Raw genomic sequence first — 24,534 nt, 5'->3', positions numbered from 1 at the left:
CAGATATCCATCGATGGAGTTCGTGGTGGTACACCCTGTATAGTTCTGGTTGATTCGTGAGACAAATAAGAAACGTTTTTTCCCATGTTTTGAATTTTTAGCTGCTTTGCCCCGAAAATTAAACTTGGCAGCCCTACCCTCGCTCCGGCCCTGAGCAAAAGCCGGTGCAAACGAAATGCACTTATATGACATTTTTTTTCTCCTCTTTCAGGCGAAGACGAGCTGCAACTACTCCGGTTAATTGCAGCATATGCGTCCGCCAGCTGGGATTCCCTCCGCGGTGCTCCCCCCGTTCGTGACAGGCCGTGAGTAACGCCGCCGCGTTCCTATCGACTCCTCGGCCACCGCACACACAAACCCACTTTGGCGCTTGGCGCGTAGTTTCGCCTCGGCTGCAGCGTCATGTCTAGCACAAGTCCCATCGATTTTGTGAACTTCGACTTCACGTGCACCACTATGGAAGCGTGCTTCAACGCCTTCGACAAAAACTGGTAAATATTAATTAGGTTTAGTGCCTCGCTTTGCCCGCTTTCCGCCATGTGCGGCCTCTGCCGGCTCCGTACAGCCGATCCGCCTGTGTTTACTTACGATATAAGTGTTTGTATCGTTTTGGTATTTTAACGTTCGTTATCGCCGCTCGCGGAATTATGTAAATCGACTCGATTTTTACCGGCGCTGTCTATGAACCCGCTCGTTGGTTCCTTAAGGTGCCTACGTTTCGTGAATGCACACACGATTTGAGGCTTGCATGATTTAGTTCATATAAAAATAAATGAGAAAGTTGCAAAAATGCACTTACCACTTATTTATGCCAAAAAAATGTGTAATAATTATTAATATAAAAACACTTAGCTTACTGAAATAATTGTTGAATAATGCAATCTTTTAAAGAAATATCTTGTATTTTGGCAAGGGTGACCTTGTAACAACAAAAACGTAATTTTTTATATTTATTTTGGATAACTATTAATTATAAGTTGTTACGATCTCAATTGATACCGCGTAAAAATATTTAACTCATAAATTCTACAGAATCCATAGACGTCCAGAAAAAAATAGCCCTGTCTCGTCTAGATATACTATATTCCGAGCTATATTACCATATAATTACCATACGATTGTCAATTTTTTTATGTTTAAAATCGCACTGTAATAACGCATGTCGTAAAATATCTAAAGATTTATTATTATAATCAGGATAATCGCTTAATTTATCTCGAATCATTTTTAAAGTAGGAACTTTATTTTCTTTATACATATTATAAATTGTACGCCGCATTACATCTGGTAAAATTGTCAATTTTCTTTAATTTTGTATTTTTCCGTTTCCTCTTTGTACTGTGATCAATCTTTCTTTAATTACGCGATAAATTGGCCTATTTGTATATCTTATTTAATTCGTTAATCCGTTTCCTAACTTTATCATCACATTGTTCACTATTTTCAATTTTCAACCATTCATATATATTTAATATAATACTTTGACTTTTTACGTGTAAATCTTTGTTTTTAAACTCTGAGTTTGTTTCCATACTTTCGACAAATACCGGTTCCACTATTTGGGGATTATCCCAAGTAATTTCATTATCTTCCGCTTCAAAGAGTCTCCAGAGAGCCACGCTAATTTACTAGATAATTACATATAACATTTATTTTAATAACTTACCCTTTACTGGTTACGATATGAACAAATAATAATATCAACTAATAAATAATAATAGATATTATACCAACAACATACCTCGCCAAGCAATGCTCTGCACGGCACTGGCAAAGCGGCAAAGCTAAGTGAACCCGTGTACCATACAAAAAAATATTTACGACCTAGTGGACCAATACAGGTTTGCTTTGATGACCAGCGCGCCGCCGTCAATTCAACATCAGGCGGACTAATTTATCAATACCGGACTCGCCGGACTGCAATTCGAGTGTAAATTACGAGACACATCATGGTCAAAGCATAAGAAGAAATTTCAGAAGAAGTGCATACGGTCCTGTGCTTTAAGATTTATAGGTTCCAATTGACATCGTAACAACTATACTAGCTATTTGCTAATTGTTGCTGGTGTAATTCAATGCTAATTTGGGCATGTATCCCATAAAATAGTTATTTTCTGCAATTTCAACAGTTAAAAATATTGTCTACGACATCTTTTGCGCACCTACATTTTTGGTATTAAAGGTATTGATTTCATGTGATTTTTTTAAACTTATTTGTTAAATAGAGATTAAATACCTTTATAATAGAGTAAAAAATTAATAAAATACATATTTTAAAAAATACAAGTGTCTTCCACTACTAAGTATATTGAAAGCAATTTTTTTTTGTTTATTTAGATTAGATAATAACGAATGATATTTAAGGAAATTCATTGTTTACCAAAAACTAAAGTTCTCCTAAGTCCTAAGATATTGAAATACACAATTTTGGAACGCCATGGCCTGAAATAATCAATCAATAATTCTTTTTATATTTACCTTGAAAATATAAAAATTAAAACATCTTTCAGGTATGAAGCGCAAAATAGTACAGGGTTAACATACTACCCTCTCTTCCCCCATTATATCGTTTTTACTTTCGTACTTTGAAAAAAATGGTTCACACAAACTTGTAAGAAATTTTCTTGTGGTTTCAAAACTTATAACTGAAAAGTAAAAAAACAAGTTATAATTAAAATGCATTAAAAAGAAAAAAATAAATCAAGGATTTCATAAAACCCATAATGTTGTGTAAACCCCAAACCCACAAAAGAGTTGAACATGGCTGCTCTATAGAAGTGTCATTAGCAAAAGTATGATAAATAGACACGTACTATTTATAATCAGTCCATTCATGTTCTTATGAGCGTAATTTCCTTAACTTACCTCTTAAAAAATAAAAATTCCAATTAGAAATAAACTTCGCGACAAGCTTTTAAATAGCATAAGAACATGAACGTACTGTTATAGATAGTACGTGTCTATTTATCATACTTTTGCTGATTACACTTTTATAGAGCAGCCAATTCAACCATTTTGTGGATTTGGGGTTTACACAACATTGTGGGTTTTATGAACTCTTTGGTTTATTATTTTCTAAGTAGTGCATTTAAATAAAAGTTTGATTTTAAAATGTTTTTTTACTTTTCATTTAATTACACCTTTTTAGTTAGAAATATTTCTCGATCTATCCATTTCAAGTAACGCATCTGCTATTAATCGTTGTGGAGTGCCCTCATGAGGCGACAATCCTGGCTGCATCATCAGTTCATAGAGCTTGTCGAGTTATCAAAAATAAACGTAGTATACAGGGTCGGAAAGTACCGATGGCACCTTCCACAAATAAGAAGTGGATCCTATTTGTGGAAGGGCGAAACGGGCGGTGACTATGAGACGCCTTCATTATAGCCATCCTTCTCTATCGCATGGATTTCTATGTCTTACTTTATCGCTCTCACGTAACGGCAGATGGACCATGGGGACTTTCCGAACCTGTTTGTAAAGTTCGTGTTCATGCTATACCTACTAACTGTTGAGGAGTTAGGTCAACCGATAGAGCTTTTTTGTAACACTTAAATAATACAGCAAATTTCATGTATCACCTTTTGAAAATAACTTTTTTTTATAATATCTCGAAAAATAATGATGGAATCGTCTTACTCTCAATAGGGCTTCTGTAGAGAATAAAAAAACCTATAAAATGGTGTTTTGTGCGGCCCGATCGGTTCATTTTTTTACAGAGAAAATCCGGAAAAACCTCTAAAATAGACTTTTTTTCAAAAATTCATAATTCCGTCAAATTTGAAGCTGGAAAAACAATCTTGCGGAAAATTACAGATAATAATATATAGTTTAATGGTGCGCAAGATGGTTTCTTTTCGATGCATAGTTTTTGCACAATTGCATTATAAATTAGGGTCTTTTTTTGCACAGCGTGGCGATTTATCAAAAATAGTCCGATTTAAATTATGAAAACGGCATCTGAAAGTAGACGACAAAATCTCCAATTTCCATATCTCGGATTTTCGTCTGGGTGATGGGAAAAATATGCTAAAAATGCCCTCGAAAGTCACCCGAAACGATCGAAAGTATGCTGCTTCCCCCAGTACCGCTACCCGACTCTGACTCGAGTGTACTTCATGTTAAATAAAAGCAGCAGCCTGCATGTTTTTACATATTCGGATAAAGCGCTTAGCATTAAAAACATATAATTTGATAGGTCCCTCTCTAATAATAAGAGAGATATGACCAAATAGGTCTAAATATGTACAGCATGCTCTATTTGAATAAAACAGGCTTGATAATTGGATCTGGTGGTGACATATTGGATCAATCATTGGTCGTTAAACTGAGATTCACAAACTAAACACGATTATTATAATCCAACTATCAATTTTATTAAAAAAAAGAATAGTTTCTGGGAACAAGTACTATTACTCTTGAACATCTGATCCCTCACATAGATATACCCAGTATACGAAGTAACCAAAATGTGTATTTTACTCGGAATAGAGATTGATACTGAACTTGTAGCTCTCGAAATTATAGCTATGATTAATATAACTATTTTATAACTGAAATTCAACAAATATTTGGAATTTTGAAATATGTTAATTCGATTGGAACAAATTCAGTCTTTCTTAGTAACGTAGGCACCTCAACAATATTTGTACGTTCGAATTTATCGCTGTTTCCGATGTTCACTTAAATTTCTACCCAATTTCTGTGATGTCACATTCATTGCCATGTTAAAATCAACAAAAAGTTTAACGCGTAATTCTTTTTTCCGCCAACAAACATTCAATAAAGAACTTGTCTATTATTCACGCCACAAACATATTTGTTGCCACATTTTGGTTTGTTAATTAATATTTATTTAATAATGATTTATTTTTTCGTCATGTCGGTTGGTAGGACTGTGTTGAATGTTGAATAAATGAATAGAAAACGCGATTTATATTGCGTGCTTATTGCACATGGCATATCGGTGCATTCTTGTGTACGTTTGTAAAATATACGAGCCAAATCGAATCGATGTTTATTTTTAGTCCAAGTCAATGTTAAAACAACGTGTGGTATTTGTATTTTACAATGTGGGGTTCCCAGTCTCAATCTAAATGATTAAATGCTGATTAATCGGTTACTGTTAGTGGTATTCTATCCACAATGCAGTTTGTAGCTCTGCGTTTAAATATAAAATATGTCTGTACAGAAAAAATAGTGTGTTTTAATTTGATTGATTGCCTAAGTTTTATCTATTCTTCCTTGGTTCCATCGAGGGGCCAAGGCTATCAAATTATATTTGGAAATACATATGTATATAAGTATTGTATATGACCTATTATTAAATAGGTCTATTTTTGAACGATTTGTGGTTTAATTTCCCTTTTTTCAATTTCGAGAAACCCTAAAAATAGAAGGACTAAATTATAACTTGGTAGAATGTAACAATTTAGTTTATGGCATAAAAGTGCCATAAAATCAATTTTTTTCTACAACCTGATAGCTGGAAGCATAGCTCTACACGTACTACAATTTGATACGCACAGGCGATCGATAGTCCGAAAATAGCCCACTTTTTCTGCGGCTTAACTCGATATTTCACTTTTCTCGCTATTCAACCCAAAACCTGTCGATAACTGTAATTATACTCCCCTTGTAATGGAGTCAACGCCGGTGCTGAGCGGTTCTATAGTCCGCCATGGTACAGGAGCGAATATTACAAAAATTGGTATATACCTCATCTTTAATGACCATAACTAAACATAAATTAATCTCGCATTGACGTATGTTACACATTTAGGAAATAGTACTATTAATTTCGGCGAATTTCTTCTAAAATCTAAACGAAGTCATGTTAACAATGAAATTTAAAGCTTAAAAGAACAATTTCACCTATTCCATAGCTTTGGGTAACTGTTTCCATATTTTTAGGCTTTTTAACTCTTGTTTACAATTCCCTGTATATGAAAAAGAAACAGGAATAACATTTTTACTACCTAATTCTTTTTGCACTTCAAATCTTTTTGAAGAAGATTTGATTTATGTGATTTCCTTTATCTCATTTGGGCTTTTGTCTTCTTCAGAACCATCACCAGTTAGAATCCCGACAGACTGATGAATTCGCTCACAGACACAAACAGAAACAGTTTCTAATATTAAGGGACACTTAAAGCATTTGAACATGTAGATCTACCTTCCAAGAATAATTTTCCTCGGTACAAATTGTCAAATTTGTTGTTAAGTGTCGTGATGAAAAAATACAATGATATCTTTGGTTTGTGGTTATCTAACTTAGATAATGACCTAAGATGGATAACCACTAGCGCCATCGAATTGCTACTAGAACTAGACTCAGGGGAAGATATTATATATGTTGGATTTGTAACGCCACTGGTATAGCGATAAAAGTTAATATCCCGTAACTGCCCCTAAAACGCGACGAAATTGCGGTGAAATCTGTAATTTTATTGCTTTATTTAATATCGCCGTAACACAAGATCAAGTTTAGCATTAGCGTCAAGCTGTTACACTTAAGCAAGTCGGATATTTAAACGTCAATTCGGAAAAGGAAAACACCTACCCGGTAGGTCGTTTCCTGGCAATCATTAGTTGTCACGCGACGCGCTAAACAATGCACTTTTAACCTCTTAACCTTTGCGGAGCCGCTCGATTGGGTTTGCTCTGTGCGAATCAAAATAATGCACCGGAATCGATGGGTTTACGTTGGTGCATGTTGTTTGGCTTCGGGTTCAATAATTCGATGACTAGACGACAAATAGTGAACAGTTTCGGATGTTATCGAAAGCACCAATGGGGTATGATCAGCGTTGCCAGTACATAGTTATGGATTTTTTTTAAGACGCACGATTCGAATGTTTTTTTTTTTAAATATACAGGGTATTTCAGAAAACATGGGCCAACGCTCGGGGACAGATTTCTAACCTAAAAACAAGATTATTTTTTCATATCAACATGGGTCCGATTTCGCTTCGTTCCTTAGCTACAGGGTGTCAAAGTTTTAAAATAAAATTGTTTTTTTCCGCGCATCTAGATTTCCACTTGAGGGAATTAAATGAAATTTGGACAACTAACTATTTACAAATCTAGAATTTTGGAAAAAAACATATTTTATTTTAAAACTTTGACACCCTGTAACTAAGGAAAGAAGTGAAATCGGACCCATGTTGATATGGTAAATAATCTTGTTTTTAGGTTAGGAATCTGCCCCGAGCGTTGGCCCGTGTTTTCTGAAACACCCTGTATAGTGGCCCTATAGATGTACATACTTGCTGAACTGATTACGATGATTCAGTTGATAATTCATAAATTTGTTCATAAATTTTGCTAGGAGCAATATTTGGGAAAGCTACTTTAAAGATTTTTTAAATAAGAACCTAAGCTAAGTAGTTTTAATCCCTTAAAATATCTATATCTCCAATTTTATCTATTTACCTATAATGAAACATAATTTTCCACAAATTGAAAGTTTTAAATCTGTGTAAAGTTTCAGTTTAAATATCTGGTAGACTTTGGAAATGTCTGGAAATAATAATTAGCCAAACTGACTCTGTTGATTACGTTTAGCAAATAGTAGAGGCAAACGTAACTTATTTTCATAATTTTAGGCTTGACCTAATAGTTTCACAATTTTAGACAGAAGCAGACCATAATTTTTGCTGATTGTAATTAACAGTGACAGTAATTTTCAACTTCAGGCATTTTTAAAAAGAAACAAAATTGACAAAAAATAAAAGTGTACAAAAAATTATTCTGTATAATAAATTGATCTTGATTGTCAAATGGATTATTGTAATTAGTTCAGCAAGCACACTTGCTGAACTAATTATTCGAATCATGCCTTTCGAAAAATTTCAGGTGTCTTGATTCTTACAATTATTATAGTTTGTGGCACTGTATTTGGAAAGGGCATGTCTCTGGGTGTAATACAGGGTGATCGAAATTAGTGGGCCATAGTGGTCATTGGACGAAGATAATCCGATTAAAATTTAGTTACCTTAGCACTGTTTTTCTTTATTAAAAAGTATATTCGTATTTCATTTTCAACATATATCTGTCACTTTTCAAGTTATTTTAATAAAATAACTTCAGTTATATGGATAGGAATTTAATAAGTTATAAAAAGAAAACTTTATACCTCATACACATTATTGACAGTCTTCCATCACATCAAAAATATATATCTAGTTACCAACGTAAATAAAAAAGTGCACTTTTCTGGGCAATTTTTAGAAGAAACTTTATCAATAATCATGTAAACAATATTCTAGCACCGAAATAGTTTGTTAATATTTCTTTTCGAATAAATGTGTGAACAAATTAACAATATAAGTAAAACACAACAGAAAATTACAGTATTTCGTGAAGCCTTAGGTCTTCCTATATTGATTTTATATTTGCATAATTAGGTTATCAAAATAAACAGAAACCACAATAATTTAATTAATTTAGTTACTAAGTAACTTCTGCAGAATTTTAAATGAAGAAAAACAACCTTAACCGGTTCTTACAGCTCTTCGATTCTATCTTTATTTTTTTACTGTCGATTTTGGGAAAATTTAAAATTCTTCTTTTCTAGTGATGGATACTTAGATATAGACGAATTTAGGATCCTTTGCCAGGCTCTGTTCAGGAACAACAAGGGGCAGACGTACGAAACGCCCGAAGAGCACCTTCGAGATATTTTTCAGATATTCGACCTCAACCATGACGGCCAAATCGACAAAGAAGAGTTCACATACTGCTGGAACAACTGGATAAAGACAGTAAGATATTTTCACTTTTCCAATGTGAAGATTTAGGGATTTTTAGTTGACCGTGCTAATCGTGCAATGTTGGTTGCATATGCTGGACGGTCATTTGTATAGTATCTCAAGTATGTACCATATTCCCCACTGTTTGTCATATCAGCTTATTCCAATAATATCCTTCAGAACATAGCCTTGAATATACTTAATGACTAACTAAAGACAAAACGACGTTTGGTGCCAGCTGCGACCATAATCTACCGTCTTTAGTTAAAATTCTAGCTGCGTCTCGCGTTCTCCCCTGCTCCATTACTATTCGATGAACCTGTGAGCTTGCCAGGTGCCCTCTGACCTATTCCCAAGATAATTAATTCGTCGGCGAGCCGTGCCAGAGGGTGTTTCAGCACCCATTAAGGTTGTGTACGGGTTCTTAATAACCCGATCGATATCCGAACCAACGGTCGACCTAAATACCATGTAAAAAGGCGGTACAGGAACACCACAATTATCATTGTGCAGCAGTTTTAATTACGAATCGATATCTTGCAGCTAGAAGAAGGGTCGGTAGGGAGGCAAGGGGTTGCTGTGGACGAAAAAGTGGTATTCTGCCAGTTTGTTGGAATATTCATATCCTTAAATAATTACACAAATACAATTACTTGAACTGCCTTTAGTTCTAAGATGGTTTGGTTGAGAAGCAGAAATTTATTGAAAAAGTAATTTTCAAAAGAGTTTGCCCTCGGATATAAAGGCAGCAGCGGAGCGATTTCAGCTCTAATTCCTGCAATATTAAAAATACAATGAACTTAAATATAAAAAAATTGAAAAATGGTGTGATTCTAAGCGGGCAAAGGAAGGGTCACAAAAATTCTGTTGGCCGAAGAGCAACAAGCCATCAATGTGTTGGACATACTACTCACAATTAGTGTTAGAAGCCAAGACTTCCTTAAGAAAAATTAAGACTTGAGGAAAGCTACAAATCTAGGTGCATTTATCAAAAGACCTTCGGACAGATACAATGCAAAAGATCCGGAATTTTTTCATAAGGAAGAAATATGTACGTTTTTCAGGGAAAATCAATCGTTTTTGTTCATGAACTTTATGATGATCCAATGAAGAAGCCAATGTTAGATGACACTGACTGAAGTCTAAGATCACATTTTATAATCGTGATTCAGTGCACAAAAACGAAAGCAATATCAAATGTATCATTTTTAGGAAATTTTGTTTTCTACAAGTAAAGAAAATGTAGGTTCCGGATCGTTGACACCCTTGAAAATATGCCAAAACTAATCGCAATGCAGTTGCTTAAAGAGCCTCGAAAAACCAACGTACAATAAACTAATGCAAACAATTAAAGGGTTAAAAGAAGTTCCGAAATTTTTCCGTGATTTTTGACAGACTGTATTTAGCTGAAAAATGGTCGTATCGGGAATTAAAAAAAAGCATCTTGAAGCTCTAAGATTCTAGTTTTTAGATCTTTTGGTCGAATTTTTTTAGGAAAATTGTTTTTTTTTCCAGAGAAGAAAAAGGGTAGTTTTCAAAAAAACTGTTTTTAAGTGATTACATCAACTTTAATTTTAATTTGATTAAAAGTTGATGAACAGAAGCATAGGACGAAAAAGCCGAATCGTGCTGGAAACAACTGGATTTTGTTTTTAATAATAATAATAATAATATTAATATTTATTTCAGAGAAAGTACACACTTAAAATGAAGTAACGTAAAACAAACAAACCTCTACATCAAAAAATAGTCTTCCAAACAATATGGTTCTTTCTTCTGTTTTTGTTCAATGTCCGAGATTTTTTTGGAAAATTTTTCGAATTTTTTTTTTCATCAATTTAAACATTTTAATCATGATTATGAAGTGTTTAAGCTCAAAAAACGTGATCCTTTAATTTTTTTCAAACGTCTGACTGTTTTGAAACAAAGAAACGGTTCGCTAGATCGAGATGAAACTTCACAGGGTTCTTCTGGATACCGATATCGAATTGTAAAAGTCATGCTTAACATTAGTCATTTCGTGAATATGTATTTCTAATTTAGCCGTCATTTTCTAAAAAACCATAAATTACCCCTTTTTAACTGTTTCTTAAAATTCGTGTAAAAGATGAAAAAAAAAACTTTTCCGAAAAGTTGCGGCAGCATGTTACAGGAAATTTATTCCTGTTTTCGAAACTGTCTTTCAATTCTCTGTACGACCATTTGTCTTTTCCATTAAAAGTCCGATATTTCGATGAAAAATGGTCGTATCGAATTTAAAAAAAAAAAGGAAACTGAAGCTGAATAAACAAGCTATCTGGACCATGCAATGGCTTAGCTAAAAAAAAATTTTCCAGGTCCGTGTACTCAGAAAAAAATAAAAACTAGAATCTTAGAGCTTCAAAATGTTTTTTTTTAATTTCCGATACGACCCTTTTTCACCTAAATACAGTCTGTCAAAAATCACGGAAAAATTTCGGAAATTCTTTTGTCTCTAATTTTTTGATGGATTTGCGCAAAATAATTCAAAATAGATACGATAAATCAGTTAATAAATAACCAGAGAATGTGTGATGGAAACGAAAAATATTGCGTAGTAAGAAAAAAAAATACTCCAGTGATACAAGTAGAAGGGAACAATTTATATTTTCTTATTGGTGTGATACTAACGTGGCGTCTTCTAATTGAAAAAAAATAATAATACCCAACAATATCATGTATTTCCTCCACTATTTCATTTTCTTACATTTTTAAGAACACCTCTCCTTTTCATATTGTATTAAGAATGTTAACAATTTGGGGAATAAAAGTTCCATGGAATGACAGCGATGACAGAATATTTGGAATGCTCAACATATGTGGAGCACAAAGCTTTTATGTCGAATTGGTATGCGGTTTACATACAGGGTGTCCCATTTTTATTCTGAAAAAATTCAGGAAAAGATAAATCCGATAAAATTAAAGGGACTTTGCTATATAAATTTGTTTCGAAATCTGAACCGTTACCGAAATACAGGGTGTTGAAGTTGCATTTATTTTTTTATTTTTTGTTAATATCTCTTGGAGTTATAAATTAATTGTTCTCAAATTTTGTGTGGTGAATACCACAGTGCACTAGTACTAATACACAAAACCTCAGCTTGACAGAAAAAGCCAGTGGCGTGCATTCCGCACTTATCGATACCTTTTATAAAAAGTATGTGTTACGCCACTGACTGATCTTCAAAATAATAAGTAATTTCAATTGTTCGTGCATTGTTCTGTCAAAAAGCATTTTTACGTTTTCTACATAATAGGCACAGTTACAAAGTAAACCGACATTTTATAAAATCATCCCTGATCTTAATTTTAGCAGAACTCGATCACTATTCCTTATCTAAGAAATGCTGAAGCGCACTCCTGGCTAATTGAATACTATCTGTGATTACTAACAATGATGTTTTTTTTTAAGTTGGAAAAAATTAAAACATTTAAAATTCTTTCAGTGATTTAATAACAATAATTAATTATAAAATTTATGCACATTAACGTTTAATAAACTAAACAAAAAGTGTATCATTAATGTATCAACGAATATTTAAATATTGTTCAAATATTCTCAAATCTATTCTTTGATTTCTGTGCTCTAATGTTCTAATGTTCGTACATTACCAATTTCATGGAGTCTTTGAAATGCATCAGTAAATAATTGAGAATTTGGATGTCGTCTATCAGGAAACCTTCGTCTGTATTCTCGAGATGCCTCCAATGCGTTACCATTACACAATCCGTAACAGAACACAATATCAGCATATTCAGCATTTGAAAATTTATATGGCATTATTAAAGCACTTAATGGTATTTTATAAAAAGCTAAATCCGAGTAATTAATGTAAAAAGTTTTCGTTTCTCAACAAAGAGTGATCATGTCAAGTTTATTATGAAACAAAGCAACTCTGATTTTTAATTTTCTGTCACTACGAGTGAACAAAGTGTATTGCAGCCAGTGGCTTGCAATTTGAACATTTAATATTGTTAAATTAACCAGGAATGTGCTTTAACATTTTTTAGATAAGGAATACTGAAGCCAAATTAAAACAACCTGAGCGTTTCAGTTGTTGATTAAAACAGTTCTGCTGAAATTATGATCAGGGATGATTGTATAAAATGTCGGTTTACTCCGTAACGGTGCCTATTATGGAGAAAACGTAACTATACTTTTTGGCAGAACAATGAACGGACAATTGAAATTATTTATTATTTTAAAGATCAGTCAGTGACGTAACACATACTTTTTATAAAAGGTATCGGCAAGTGCGGAATGCACGCCACTGGCTTTTTCTGTCGAGCTGAGATTTTGTGTATTAGTAGTAGTACACTGTGGCATTCACCACACAAAATTTGAGAACAATTTGTTTATAACTCCAAGAGATATTAACAAAAGATGAAAAAGTAAATTCAACTTCAACACCCTGTATTTCGGAAAGGGTTCAGATTTCGAAATAAGTTTGTATAACAAAGTCCCTTTAATTTTATCGGATCTACCTTTTCCTGATTTTTTTCAGAATAAAAATGGGACACCCTGTATTTATGTTTGACCAGTGAGTTTGAAATTTATCTTGAATTCATTTACTTACATTCGGGCTGGAGTATAGAAAATGTAAACGAATTTTGATGATATTGGAATAGGTTTAAATTCAGTGAAAAATTTTCCACATCACTTGAACTGAGATTAAGTTCCTCTACTTCTAAGAATTAATGTTTTACTGAATCATCCATACCTTTCCAGAATTCTCTTGTACTTTCCCCTAATGTATTTTCAGATATTAAAACATCTGTTTTTCAGATTGTCCGTCCCATTTCCGCCATCCTCATCATAGACGTCCAGAACGACTTCATATGCGGCACCCTCGACATCCGGAAGTGCCCGGCGAAGCATAACGGCGAGGACATCCTCCAGCCCATCAACAATCTCTTGGAGAAGATAGACTTCGACGCTGTGTTCTACTCTTTCGATTGGCACCCCATGGACCACGTGTCCTTCTTAGACAACATCAACCTCAGGAAGTTGCACGAATCTAGCCCGATAACAGTGGATAATGTGCAACTCTACGACACCGTCATCTTCGACGGGGATCCCCCCATGAAGCAGAGGATGTGGCCCCGGCACTGCGTCCAGAACACCTGGGGCAGCGAGCTGCATAAAGATCTTAAGGTAGGCCCGGAAGTAAAAGCGCAGAACACGAAATTCGCGTATCTTGAAGGGCGATTCAGAGAAAATTTAATTTTATAAGGCGTTAGATATTGCATTTGCAGCAGAAATGTTTGTATGCAACGAATAGTAGATTTTTTGTTAATGTAGGAAAGAAAGAACCTTTTTTAAATAGTTTTCCGGATTTTCGATCTAGTTAGTATACACGTGTAGAAAGGTGTCATATTTTTATTAGGAGTTTAGTAGGTTTTGCACTTTAATATGCACCATGTTGCTGAAACCCGACGAAATTTAATTTTAACTTCAATCGTCAACCGTTACAATACATACATTGCAAAAAATGCAATTTGGATTGATGACAGGCGTGGCGTTTTATTCTAAATGTGTGGGAAACTTCCGGTAGAACTTTAATGCGCACCAAAACTCGATGAAATTAAATTCTTCAATTGTAAACATCAACAATACATTCACTACAAAAAAAATGTAACTAGGATTGATGTCAGGTGTGACGTTTTAATCTAAATGTGTGGGAAACTTACGCTAACAGTAACCGTAAGCTATAATGTATTCTAATTATTTGGATGACTTATCAGGAACGGTTAAAAAAATTGCTGTGCTTGAGGATCAGTTCGCCAGGCTACTACATAAACTATCCGGGCAAGTTAAATTGGTTTCAGAGCACAGAGAGTCGCGTGTAAGCGTCTAATGGGTTAGGAATTAGTTTTCGGAACAGGCTTTCGAAGTTGGATAGGTGGTTAATTGGTTGTTTTAAAATGCAATCTATTACCCTAGACGTGGGGGGTCCCTTGGGACTTTGGAAGAACCAGCGTTTCCGGAAACTGAAATTGGCGTGTAATAGTTTCTATATTTTCAATAATCAAAGTTTAAGTATAATGGATTTTGTCGCAGTTTTGTTATTCATAAGTTAGTCCCTAGTTGAAATAATGATTTACTGCTTCGCAAAAATTCCTTTTGTTTGGAATATATGAAGTGGAAATTTTTATTAAAAAAAGCAATCGGTTTGTATAAAAGGCTTTAGCAGAAACTTTATAAGATTCACAAGTATCTCCAATGACGATAAAATACTTGACTTTTTGGAAATCGGCGACACTGAAGCTTTAGTTAATATGCGAATTTTATTTATAATTTCATTTTCTTCCTTTTTTTAAACAATCGTAAATATTTAAAATCAGACGCTGACATTGAACATGTAAAACTTTATTTTTAAATTCTAAATCTGTTTCGTCAACAACCGGTTCTACTAATTCAATATTGTCTGGCGGTATTTCGTTTTATTCAAAAGGTCTCCAAAATGCCATGTTGTAATAATATTAGTAAACAAAATATCCCTCTTATTTCTCCCTTTTGCAATTGTAATATGAATGATTAGTAGAATGTGCCTATAATAAATTAAAATTACCTGAATCACACCAAATTCCGCATTGCTGCACTGCACTGCTAGGAAATTTGTCGACAACTGAAATTTATGGCTGGTTGCCCAGTCCGGCTGTGTTTGTTTGTCGTTTGCCTGCGCGCGCATTCTTCAACTGAGCGACCACACCTGTTATATGACTATGGCCAGTGACTATAACAATTCTTGTTATAGTCACTGCTATGGCTAAATAAATATAGGAACGAGTTTTTCATAGTCATAGAAAACGTTTAAATAACTCATTTGAATTCTAGCTTAGCTAATGCAATAACCTTAAATCAACATTTTTTTTTGTAGGTAGTGGAAAATGCCGTGAAAATATACAAAGGAACCAATCCAGAAGTGGACTCTTATTCAGCATTTTGGGACAATTCGAAACTAACTGACACAAAACTAGATGCTCAGCTTAAATTGAGGAACATTACCGATGTGTATATCTGCGGAGTTGCTTACGACGTGTGTGTGGGTAAGCGACCTAATATTTCAACGTCTTGTATCATTTAGACTTAAGTTTTGACTCAACATAACTCTGATCTATTTATAACCTAGTTTTGCTTTAGCTCTACAAGTTGATTTACAAATTATTCAAAAATATATTATGGAATATACAGTGGGATCCATAAAAATATTAATAGTCTAAAACTGAATCAAAAAGGACATTTCGAAAATTATTAAAAACATATTTGCCTGTCTACCTGGTCGTAGTAAGTTACAGAATCACTTTCAATGCCTTAGCCTTAGCTAGGAATCTTTGGTGTGACCTTGTTGTTCTCGGGCTAGCCTCTGTGGGGGCCGACCCGCTATTAGAACTTCTAGACCCGCCCTGACGTTCATTTAGATTCCTATTGGGTCTGAAGCCGCTACAAACAGATCCTCTGTAACCGGTCTCATTCAATGTTTCCAAAAATATGTATTTACCCGCCACAGGATTGGTCGACTGTAATACCCGACCTAGCGCAATCCACATACAGTCAGTCGGCATGTATAAAAAGTTTACGCGAAAAACCAAATTCGTAAACATATTTGGGCTTGTTTGACCCAGTTTTGACAAACGATATGTTCCTTCTTCACGCTGATCTTGGATAGAACGTATATTATTGGCAGCAATTGGAATAATTACACGTAAATCGTCAGTAGTTTCCACTTCAGTACGAAGCATTTAATGTATTATTTGTCTCCATAAAAAACGTAGAGGATTTAAGTCAGGAGAGCGGGGTGGCTATGCTATCGGCACTCCTTATCCAATCCACATCATCTTGAACTTCTTTAAGGTCATCTCGAACATATTGACAAAAATAGTGGGACGAAATTCATTATCGAATAGCTATCTTCAAGAAATCCGGGCAATTCTTTATATTAAAAACCATTAATTCGATTTAGCAATATGAACGGGTTCATTTAGCAGATGGTCGGCAATGGCTGACGAACATACAAGAAAGGAATAGCGCTGGAACTGATTCCGTTGAATCGCATACGAATTCTCTAATTACCAGACATGTGTGTTATTTATCCCACTTCTTGTAATCTTAGCTTCATCTGTAAATCGGACGTTTTGAGCATAAATTAAAATGTCCGTTAGTTCCTTACTAGCCACGGCCATTTTGAACATTTGTAAGACTGATGTAAACAATAAACCACGGTAATAAGAGCACTATGAACACCACAGTAATACCGAATAAATAGGCATTTGTCAAATAAAATTGGCCGAAGCTACTTGGAGGGGAGCGCGCAAGAAATTGAAGATACATACATATTACAGTCGTCCAGCTACGTAGTGCTTATAAATGCAACATTTTTTCCTCACAAATCTGTAAATATTTTTTTATCTGGCTGCTATTTCAGGTGCCACTGCCGTGGATGCTATTTCGAGTGGCTTCCGCACCATCCTCCTCGACGACTGCAGCAGAGGCGTGGACCTTCAAGACATAGAAAGGACAAAGAACCACGTGGTAAAGAACCACGGAATCGTCGTGGTCTCAGATCGGGTGAAGAACATGGTCGAGGGGAACGACAGAAGACCCGAATTAGGCTACAAATTGGCCCTGAACTTAAAAGAAAAACAAGAATCAACCTCTTAAGCTTCCACAGTACTTAACAGCTTATAAACTGTTCCAATTCTCGTAAAGCTTTTAAGGAGTACATAGTGAGCAGTAGTACTTAGATTTAACTTATTTTTCTATATTTAAATGTAAGACCTACTTTTTTAACTTAAAGCTTTCAAAAAGTGTGTGTCACACTTCAGTATTTTTTCTTAAAATATGAATGTTGAAATATGATGTGAAAGGTTCTGTTAAAATTGAATTAACTTTAGCTATAAAACTAAGAATAATAAGGTGGTAAGTCTGAAAGACTGACATGTTATATTCTTATGGAATAACTAAAAAATGGTTGTTGTGTAACTTGGGCCTTAGGGCCAAGAAAGTAGTGTGAAGGTAAAGTTTTTTTTATATTTATATGGAATTTAAGTCTCTCAGATTAATTTAATGTATATTAAGTATTTATTCTCAATCATGACAACATATTTACATTTGAAATTATATATTTTCCTTGAGCATATTTTACATATAGTCTAACTACTCGTATTATTAGAAAAACATATGCATTTGCATTTTTCCCACATTCTCTTTTACTCTGTATGCTCTGTATACTACTGTAACTTTTATATCTTGCTCACTATATAGTTCTAGTAAAATTTTAAGCAGATTTGTTAAGTGTAGCATATTTGTAAAAAACTTTGTAAATTATTATTCAGTAATGTCAAATTATTTATATAGTTTTATAAAATTAAACATATTCTAAATGAAGAAATTGAACTCAAAGCACTGCAAGAACTACATCAGAGCAAAACCATTCCTAATTATATTAATGAAAGTATTTAGGGTAGCTATGACAAATGTTTGCAAGAAAACAGTATTTTTGTGTAGGTATCATTTAAATTTTGTGGGTAGTTTTAGCATAAGGAAGAGTACTTCGCTTATATTTGTGCTTCTTTAGGGTTGCTCTATATTTAGAGCCTTTATATTTTAACGATGATGTGATATAGGGATAGAATATAGCATTGTCAACCATTAAATGCATAAATGAAAAAGTTATTTTTATTTGTTTACCTCTGTTATAAAATTTGCAAATGTGCGTAACTATTTTCATATATCCGTAAATATTTACACAGTACGTTCCGAGGTAAAAAATTATCTCAAGATAAATACAGATATCTATTTTAAAACCGCACATTTTATCTCTTCCTGTGTATAAATAAAAAAATAACTGGAAGTTCTTTCCTACGACTTGGGTATTTATGGTTGCCTATAAATCTTTGATATTTCCACACATGTCTTCAACTTATCTATATTGTATACAGTGTGACCTACAAAGTACCAGAATACTCCTCTAATGTTTTTAAGTAGCCTTCTGGATATACTTGCTGAATACATTATGATGAACCAGTTGGCCTCCTGCGATTTTTTTATCAGTAGCGGTTTTTGAGAAAATCTGGATTTTTTATTGAAAATTCGACTTCTTCAGTCGCGGCGAAGCTATTGCAGTTTCACCACCGAAGATGGAGGCAGTGAAGAATGGTGAAACGTTTGAAGTTGGTTACAGATTCCACTGAGGAACGTCTCAGAGGATTACCATTGTCTGAGGAGTGGTTCCGTCAGTAGCGACCTTACAAGCAGTAATAAAAACCGAAATGAACTCAAACTGGGTTTATATAGCGGGTCCGTCCCCACAGAGCCTAGACCGAGAACGACAAGAGCAGTAAGTAACTGGCGGTGACAAGTCTTAATTCAATTTAAAAATCTAAAAAGAATATTCTAAAAAATTACCAACAATGATGATTATAATAATAGAAAAAATAAATTAAAATTGTAAAAACATTAGGTCCTGCTTAAAACTACGAAAATAATGTATATGCAGTTTGTACTACATATTTACAAATCACATAATCACCAGTGTCAGTGATTGGTAAATTTTTCATAATTTTTAATTTTCTAAGACTTCTAGATTTCCAAACTAAAATGGAAACTTAAATTTTTCCTGCTAAAAAAATATTTTATTGTAAACTGAAGTAATTTAAAATAGAGGGGTTACTGATTAAGAAAGTATAGCTCGATTATTTATAAAAATATTCCAAAATGACTTTCTTAAAAAGAGTCGTAGCGCCAACTAGATCATCGAATTGATTTAGCAAACAAAAAAAAACATTCAAATTGTACGTCCTAAAAAGAAAATTCTAGGCCTATATATACTGCATATCGAAACACTAGTTCATATTTTTTACTATATTTGAAAGGTATTTATTTCATTCAAACAAATTCAATTTTTTTTTCAAATAAAAGTTTATTCCTTTCTTTAATTGTCTTTAAAATCCTGGTCCGATATGTCCAATAGTTAATTACCGATTAACGTTATAAAAAAAGTTATAAGTATTGGTAAGAAACCGGCGTAGGTGATTTATTTTTTTAAATTACCGTAAAAATAAGCTCCATTCAATGAAAAAAGAGCGAATTCCCGAGCGGCTTTAGTCTGACCTTGGGACAATTTATTTATAACGCTGTTTTGCACATCCTAATTCGTTAGCTGTACAGAGCAACTTAATTTCAACTTTTTGAAATTTTTCTCTTTCGATACGTTTCTTTGGATCAATTAGCAACAATTTCATGGTCAATCGAATCGGCCTTTGGCACACATGTGTGGTGATTAGATTGACGGTCTTTTCCATAAATGTCATGAACATCCATCGCTTTTTGCGATAATAATGCGCAATTTTCGAAAACTGATTTTCCCACGTTCGACCTTTATTTTACAGCTAACAAATTGGTGAAATATCACTTTAGATATTGTGTTTCCGATCACAATTGAAGAACCAAGAGGTTGGCAGTTTGTATCAGGTTCGGTTGCTGACGCAGCATCTCGGCAATGAAATATTTGAAATACTTATTCCCATATTTATTTAGCTATACCCATATACAGGTCTGGTCGCCCAGTTGAAGAATACGCGCGCGGGCAAACGACAAAAACACAGCCGAACTGGGCGACCAGCCATAAATTTCAGTTGTCGACAAATTGCTTAGCAGTGCAGTGCAGCAATGCGGAATTTGGTGCGATTCAGGTAATTACTAATATTATTACAACATGCCATGGAGACCTTTTGAAACGGAACAAAACGAAATTTACCATAGATATAATAAAATTGTTTGGGGACATAATTAAAATATGTTTTTGGTCAAATATATAATAGAAATTTTCTATACATTATATACAAATAATTATAATTTGCAGAAAACTTTTTTTAGGGACGCCTATGAAACATTAAATTTTATTGCTAGGCGTTTTTATACATGTTCAACTGACTTCAGAAAGACTATACCTTAAATGGTACCTAGGTACCTTAAACCTAATTTTCCGATAGGTTGTGAATATTTTCATAAGCAGTGAAGTGTAAAAACAAGTAATTTTGCCATTTATTTGTAATTTGCCAACTTAGCGTTACTTCTTTCGAGTTAGTTTTTTGGTATTATCATACTACATACGCTTTACCGTCATAAAGTAATAAAATGATGTCCACTAATATTTTTTTAGGTACAATAATTCGACTGGACTGGATTATATGTAAATATAAAGCTTTTAGATAAAAACAAAATCAGTTGATTCATTTGGTAACTTCCACAAGCATATATTTCCCACAATGTTCAAAAATAAACCTCGTCAAAAAATGCAACTGAATGAGGAGGTATTTATTACCTTTGATTTTATACAAGTCAAAAAAGTATATGGGACACTGTTTTTGATAAAATCCTATTTTTTTACAAATGCATTGAATAACTTGAGCGTATTGAAATGAACTCGCAATCTTGCCTTGTTTTGAATTTATTTTTATAACGTAATGTAAATATGGCGAAGACGAGGAAGAAAGAATTTGGAAAGAAAATGGCACGAATTTAATCTAGAAAACAGGACCGGGGTATATTAAAATTTAAATTATGTATTCTAATATTCTCTGATCCACTTTCGTCCTACCTCAGCTCATCAAAAAGCCGAGATAAGTTTATATGGATTCGACACGAGCAACAACATAAAAAATGTAGGTGAAAATCTATTACGTTGAAAACAGCCTACGGTTCTACGAGAGGAATTTTTAAAAATATATTTTGTTTTGAAATATTCTTTAACATTATAGGTACAGGCAAATAATTTTGTAATTTAGTTAAAAATACACGATTCGCTGGCAGATTTAAATACCTATAAATTAAATCACTGCAACAGCAAAAAATCTAAACTTTTTTAAACTGATGGAATGATTTGATACTCCTGGAAAGCACTTAAGTAAATGAATAAATCTTATACAAATTGGATTAAAAAATACATCCTTATTATACAGACAGGCGTTGCAAAAGCACGACAATAATTAAACAATTATAGAAAGTGCGGTTATTTTCTTACTGTATCGTATTAATTATCTTAATATTAAGTGAGTGGTAGTTAATGAAAACCAGAAGCTTTTACGCTTGGATTGGCAATTTTTATTTTAAATTAAATGTGTAACAATAATATTAATTTTAAAAACTGGAACGCCAAACAATCGTATACATGTAATTTTTAATGTTAACAAGCAGAAAGCAGTATAAATGCTGTTAAAAGTAGATGATTAAGGTGGTTATATAACGAGCGTTCAAATAAAAACGTGGTCGAAGTTGGCTCTGACACACTGGACGTAGGGAGTAGCTTATAGCGACCAACTTAACCTCATTTCTCAACGAGCTGTATAGCAGCTGTCAGTTTCAATAACGTTAATGACTATATAACTTTATTTTAAAGAATAATCGTGATAACAATAACAATAAATTAAAGCAGCTGCTGAAAGTGTCCCCCTCCTTGTTCCAAGCACGTTTCACACGTGTTCCTCAAAGAATTAAAGACATTTTCTAAGATGCTCGGGGTATTGTTAATTTCACGAATCTTGTCTATAAGTCGAGCCTGCAGATGGTTTAAATCAGGAATAGGCAGTTCAAAAATAGTGTTTTTAAGGTAAGGCCACAAAAAGAAATCACACGGCGTAATATCACATGACCTCGGTGGAAATTCATGTTCAGCATTGAGACTTATTAGTCGATTTTGGAAAACTTCCCTCAACATATTCATCGTCTCGCCTGCCGTATGTGCCCTTGCGCCATCTTGTTGAAAGTAAAAGTTTGTAATTTCGTTTTCTTCCAGCTGGTTAACAAAACGAGCGATAATTTCTTCTCGATACCTTTGCGCAGTAAAAGTATCATTAAAAAAAATAGGTCCATAAATCCTCCTTCGATTGAGAGCACACCAAACTCCAATTTTTTGAGCGTGTAGAGGGCCCTCGACAAAAAAGTTATCTGGTTTTTCAGACGACCACATTCTCATATTCTCTGAGTTTACGTAACCACTTAAATGAAACTAGGTTTCATCAGAAAAAAAGGTGATATTATGAAGTTCACCGTAGTTGTTTAAAAACCATTCACAAAATACAGCCCGTCGCGGAAAATCAACTTCATGAAGTTCTTGCTGACAAGTTAAACGATAGGAGAACAAACGCAAATCTTTTTTTAACACTGTGTGGCAGGTACCGACTGATACTCCCACCATTTGTGATAAAACACGTACAGAAGTTCTTGGCGCATTTTCCATTATTTGTTGGACATTTTATTTTAATTCTTCAGTCCGCTTTTTAGGTCGGCCGCTTCCTTCTTTTCTTGTTATACTGCCCGTTTCACGAAAAACATTAACACAACGCTGAACTGCACTTTGAAAAATTTTGTACTCAACAACGCCGGGAAATTGATTTTGAAATTCTATGAAACATTCCTCAATAGAATACTTCCATATTCCATCAATCTTGCGTCCATTTCTAAAGTAGGACTCTATGATAAACACTTTTTGTTCTTGAGAAAACACTATTTTAAACGCTTTTTAAAACGAAAATATTCAAATTGATAGCGGCGATATAGCGCTTTGACAGATGACGTTTAAGTTCATTTGCTATACGCTACGCCCTACGTCCAAATTTTCAGAACCAACTTGACTACGTTTTTATTTGAACGCTCGTTATACCATAATTGTATCGTTCGTCGTTGTCTCACCTATAGCATACTTATTGGGACTAATAAGTCCGAAACTGGTATATGTATGGTGGTTCAAATTACGAACGATCTAGCTGTTTACTAGATAACGCGGTATAATTATATTGATAAATTAAACTGGGTAATTATTCCAAAAATAAACCATTTTGATAGTTATTTATTATATGTATAAGCGTTTTAAGTAGTATTTCATAAAAAGGTAAGGCAATTAAAACACAAATGCAATACAACGTTTTATCCATAATCACATCTCAATCATATTTGTGGAGTTATTATCAATTATTTAATAAACAGTTCTATCTGAATTTGGTAAAAATACAAGAAAGTAATTGTGTCCTGTGGCTGTTTTTGAAGAAGCACAAGAAGCAATTTTCCTTTTATTGCCAGCGAAATCCAGGGAACATTACGAAAAAGTGTTCCCCGAATTTAACGAATGAAGCATTGCATTTAAACCAAAGATATAAAAGTGCTCGACTATTATGCAACGTTAATTAGTTATTTTAACGAAGGTTAAACACGAGGCACGCAAGGAATTAAAGTGTAAAATTATTAATTTATTATCATTGTTATTTAATTGTAAACTTTCTGAAGATGCTTATCATAATTCGTAATTGAGAAATATGGAAATCACTTTAACTTGGCATGAAAATATAACAGTTATGTTTCACCAAAAACGTCTTAATTGAATATGTATTAACTTGAACACCCAGTCAGTTTCGAGCAAAAATTTGCAAAATACAACTTTTTAATTAGGTAATTAAAATATTTTTTAAAGCGTTCGTTTATATGAAATGTGACTTATAAGAGAGTAATATGTCCAATAAATATGCAGTGCATATTTGGTGTAAGATTGTGAAATGAAAGACATATCGATATTCTTGAAAAATCTGTTGAAACTGTTGTACGTAAAGTTTTGCTACATAAATTCCATCTGTAGGCAGGGTACTCCCTCTTTTTATGTTTTATGCATGTTATATGTTAATGTCAGAGAATAAATGTATACAAATGTCACGGATGCATGTCTTAGAATGTTTAAGGTTTGGATTTGTGCAATATTTCTGAAGATTTCGC

At 33.7% G+C, this 24,534-nt stretch overlaps 1 protein-coding gene across 1 annotated transcript; it reads left to right on the top strand.

Annotated features, from left to right (window-relative positions):
• Window positions 1-211: 211 nt before the first annotated feature.
• LOC108907299 (nicotinamidase) lies at window positions 212-18,416 on the top strand. Its single transcript, XM_018710922.1, has 5 exons — window positions 212-491; window positions 8,579-8,765; window positions 13,558-13,926; window positions 15,653-15,821; window positions 17,198-18,416. Exons 1-5 carry the CDS (start codon window positions 403-405, stop codon window positions 17,431-17,433), a joined length of 1,050 nt encoding a protein of 349 aa, XP_018566438.1. The 5' UTR covers window positions 212-402; the 3' UTR covers window positions 17,434-18,416.
• The last annotated feature ends 6,118 nt before the right edge of the window (window positions 18,417-24,534 follow it).

Source organism: Anoplophora glabripennis, unplaced genomic scaffold, assembly GCF_000390285.2.
Source record: "Anoplophora glabripennis isolate ALB-LARVAE unplaced genomic scaffold, Agla_2.0 scaffold222, whole genome shotgun sequence".
Lineage (NCBI taxonomy): Eukaryota > Metazoa > Arthropoda > Insecta > Coleoptera > Cerambycidae > Anoplophora > Anoplophora glabripennis.
The sequence above is the reverse complement of the archived record's forward strand: the minus strand, read 5'-3'. Positions and strand labels throughout refer to the sequence as shown.

Coding starts and splice junctions, on each gene's coding strand:
- LOC108907299 (XM_018710922.1), top strand. CDS start 403: ATGTCTAGCACAAGTCCCATCGATTTTGTGAACTTCGACTTCACGTGC. Junction 13,927..15,652: donor AGCTGCATAAAGATCTTAAG/GTAGGCCCGGAA, acceptor TTTTTTTTGTAG/GTAGTGGAAAATGCCGTGAA. Junction 15,822..17,197: donor TGCTTACGACGTGTGTGTGG/GTAAGCGACCTA, acceptor CTGCTATTTCAG/GTGCCACTGCCGTGGATGCT.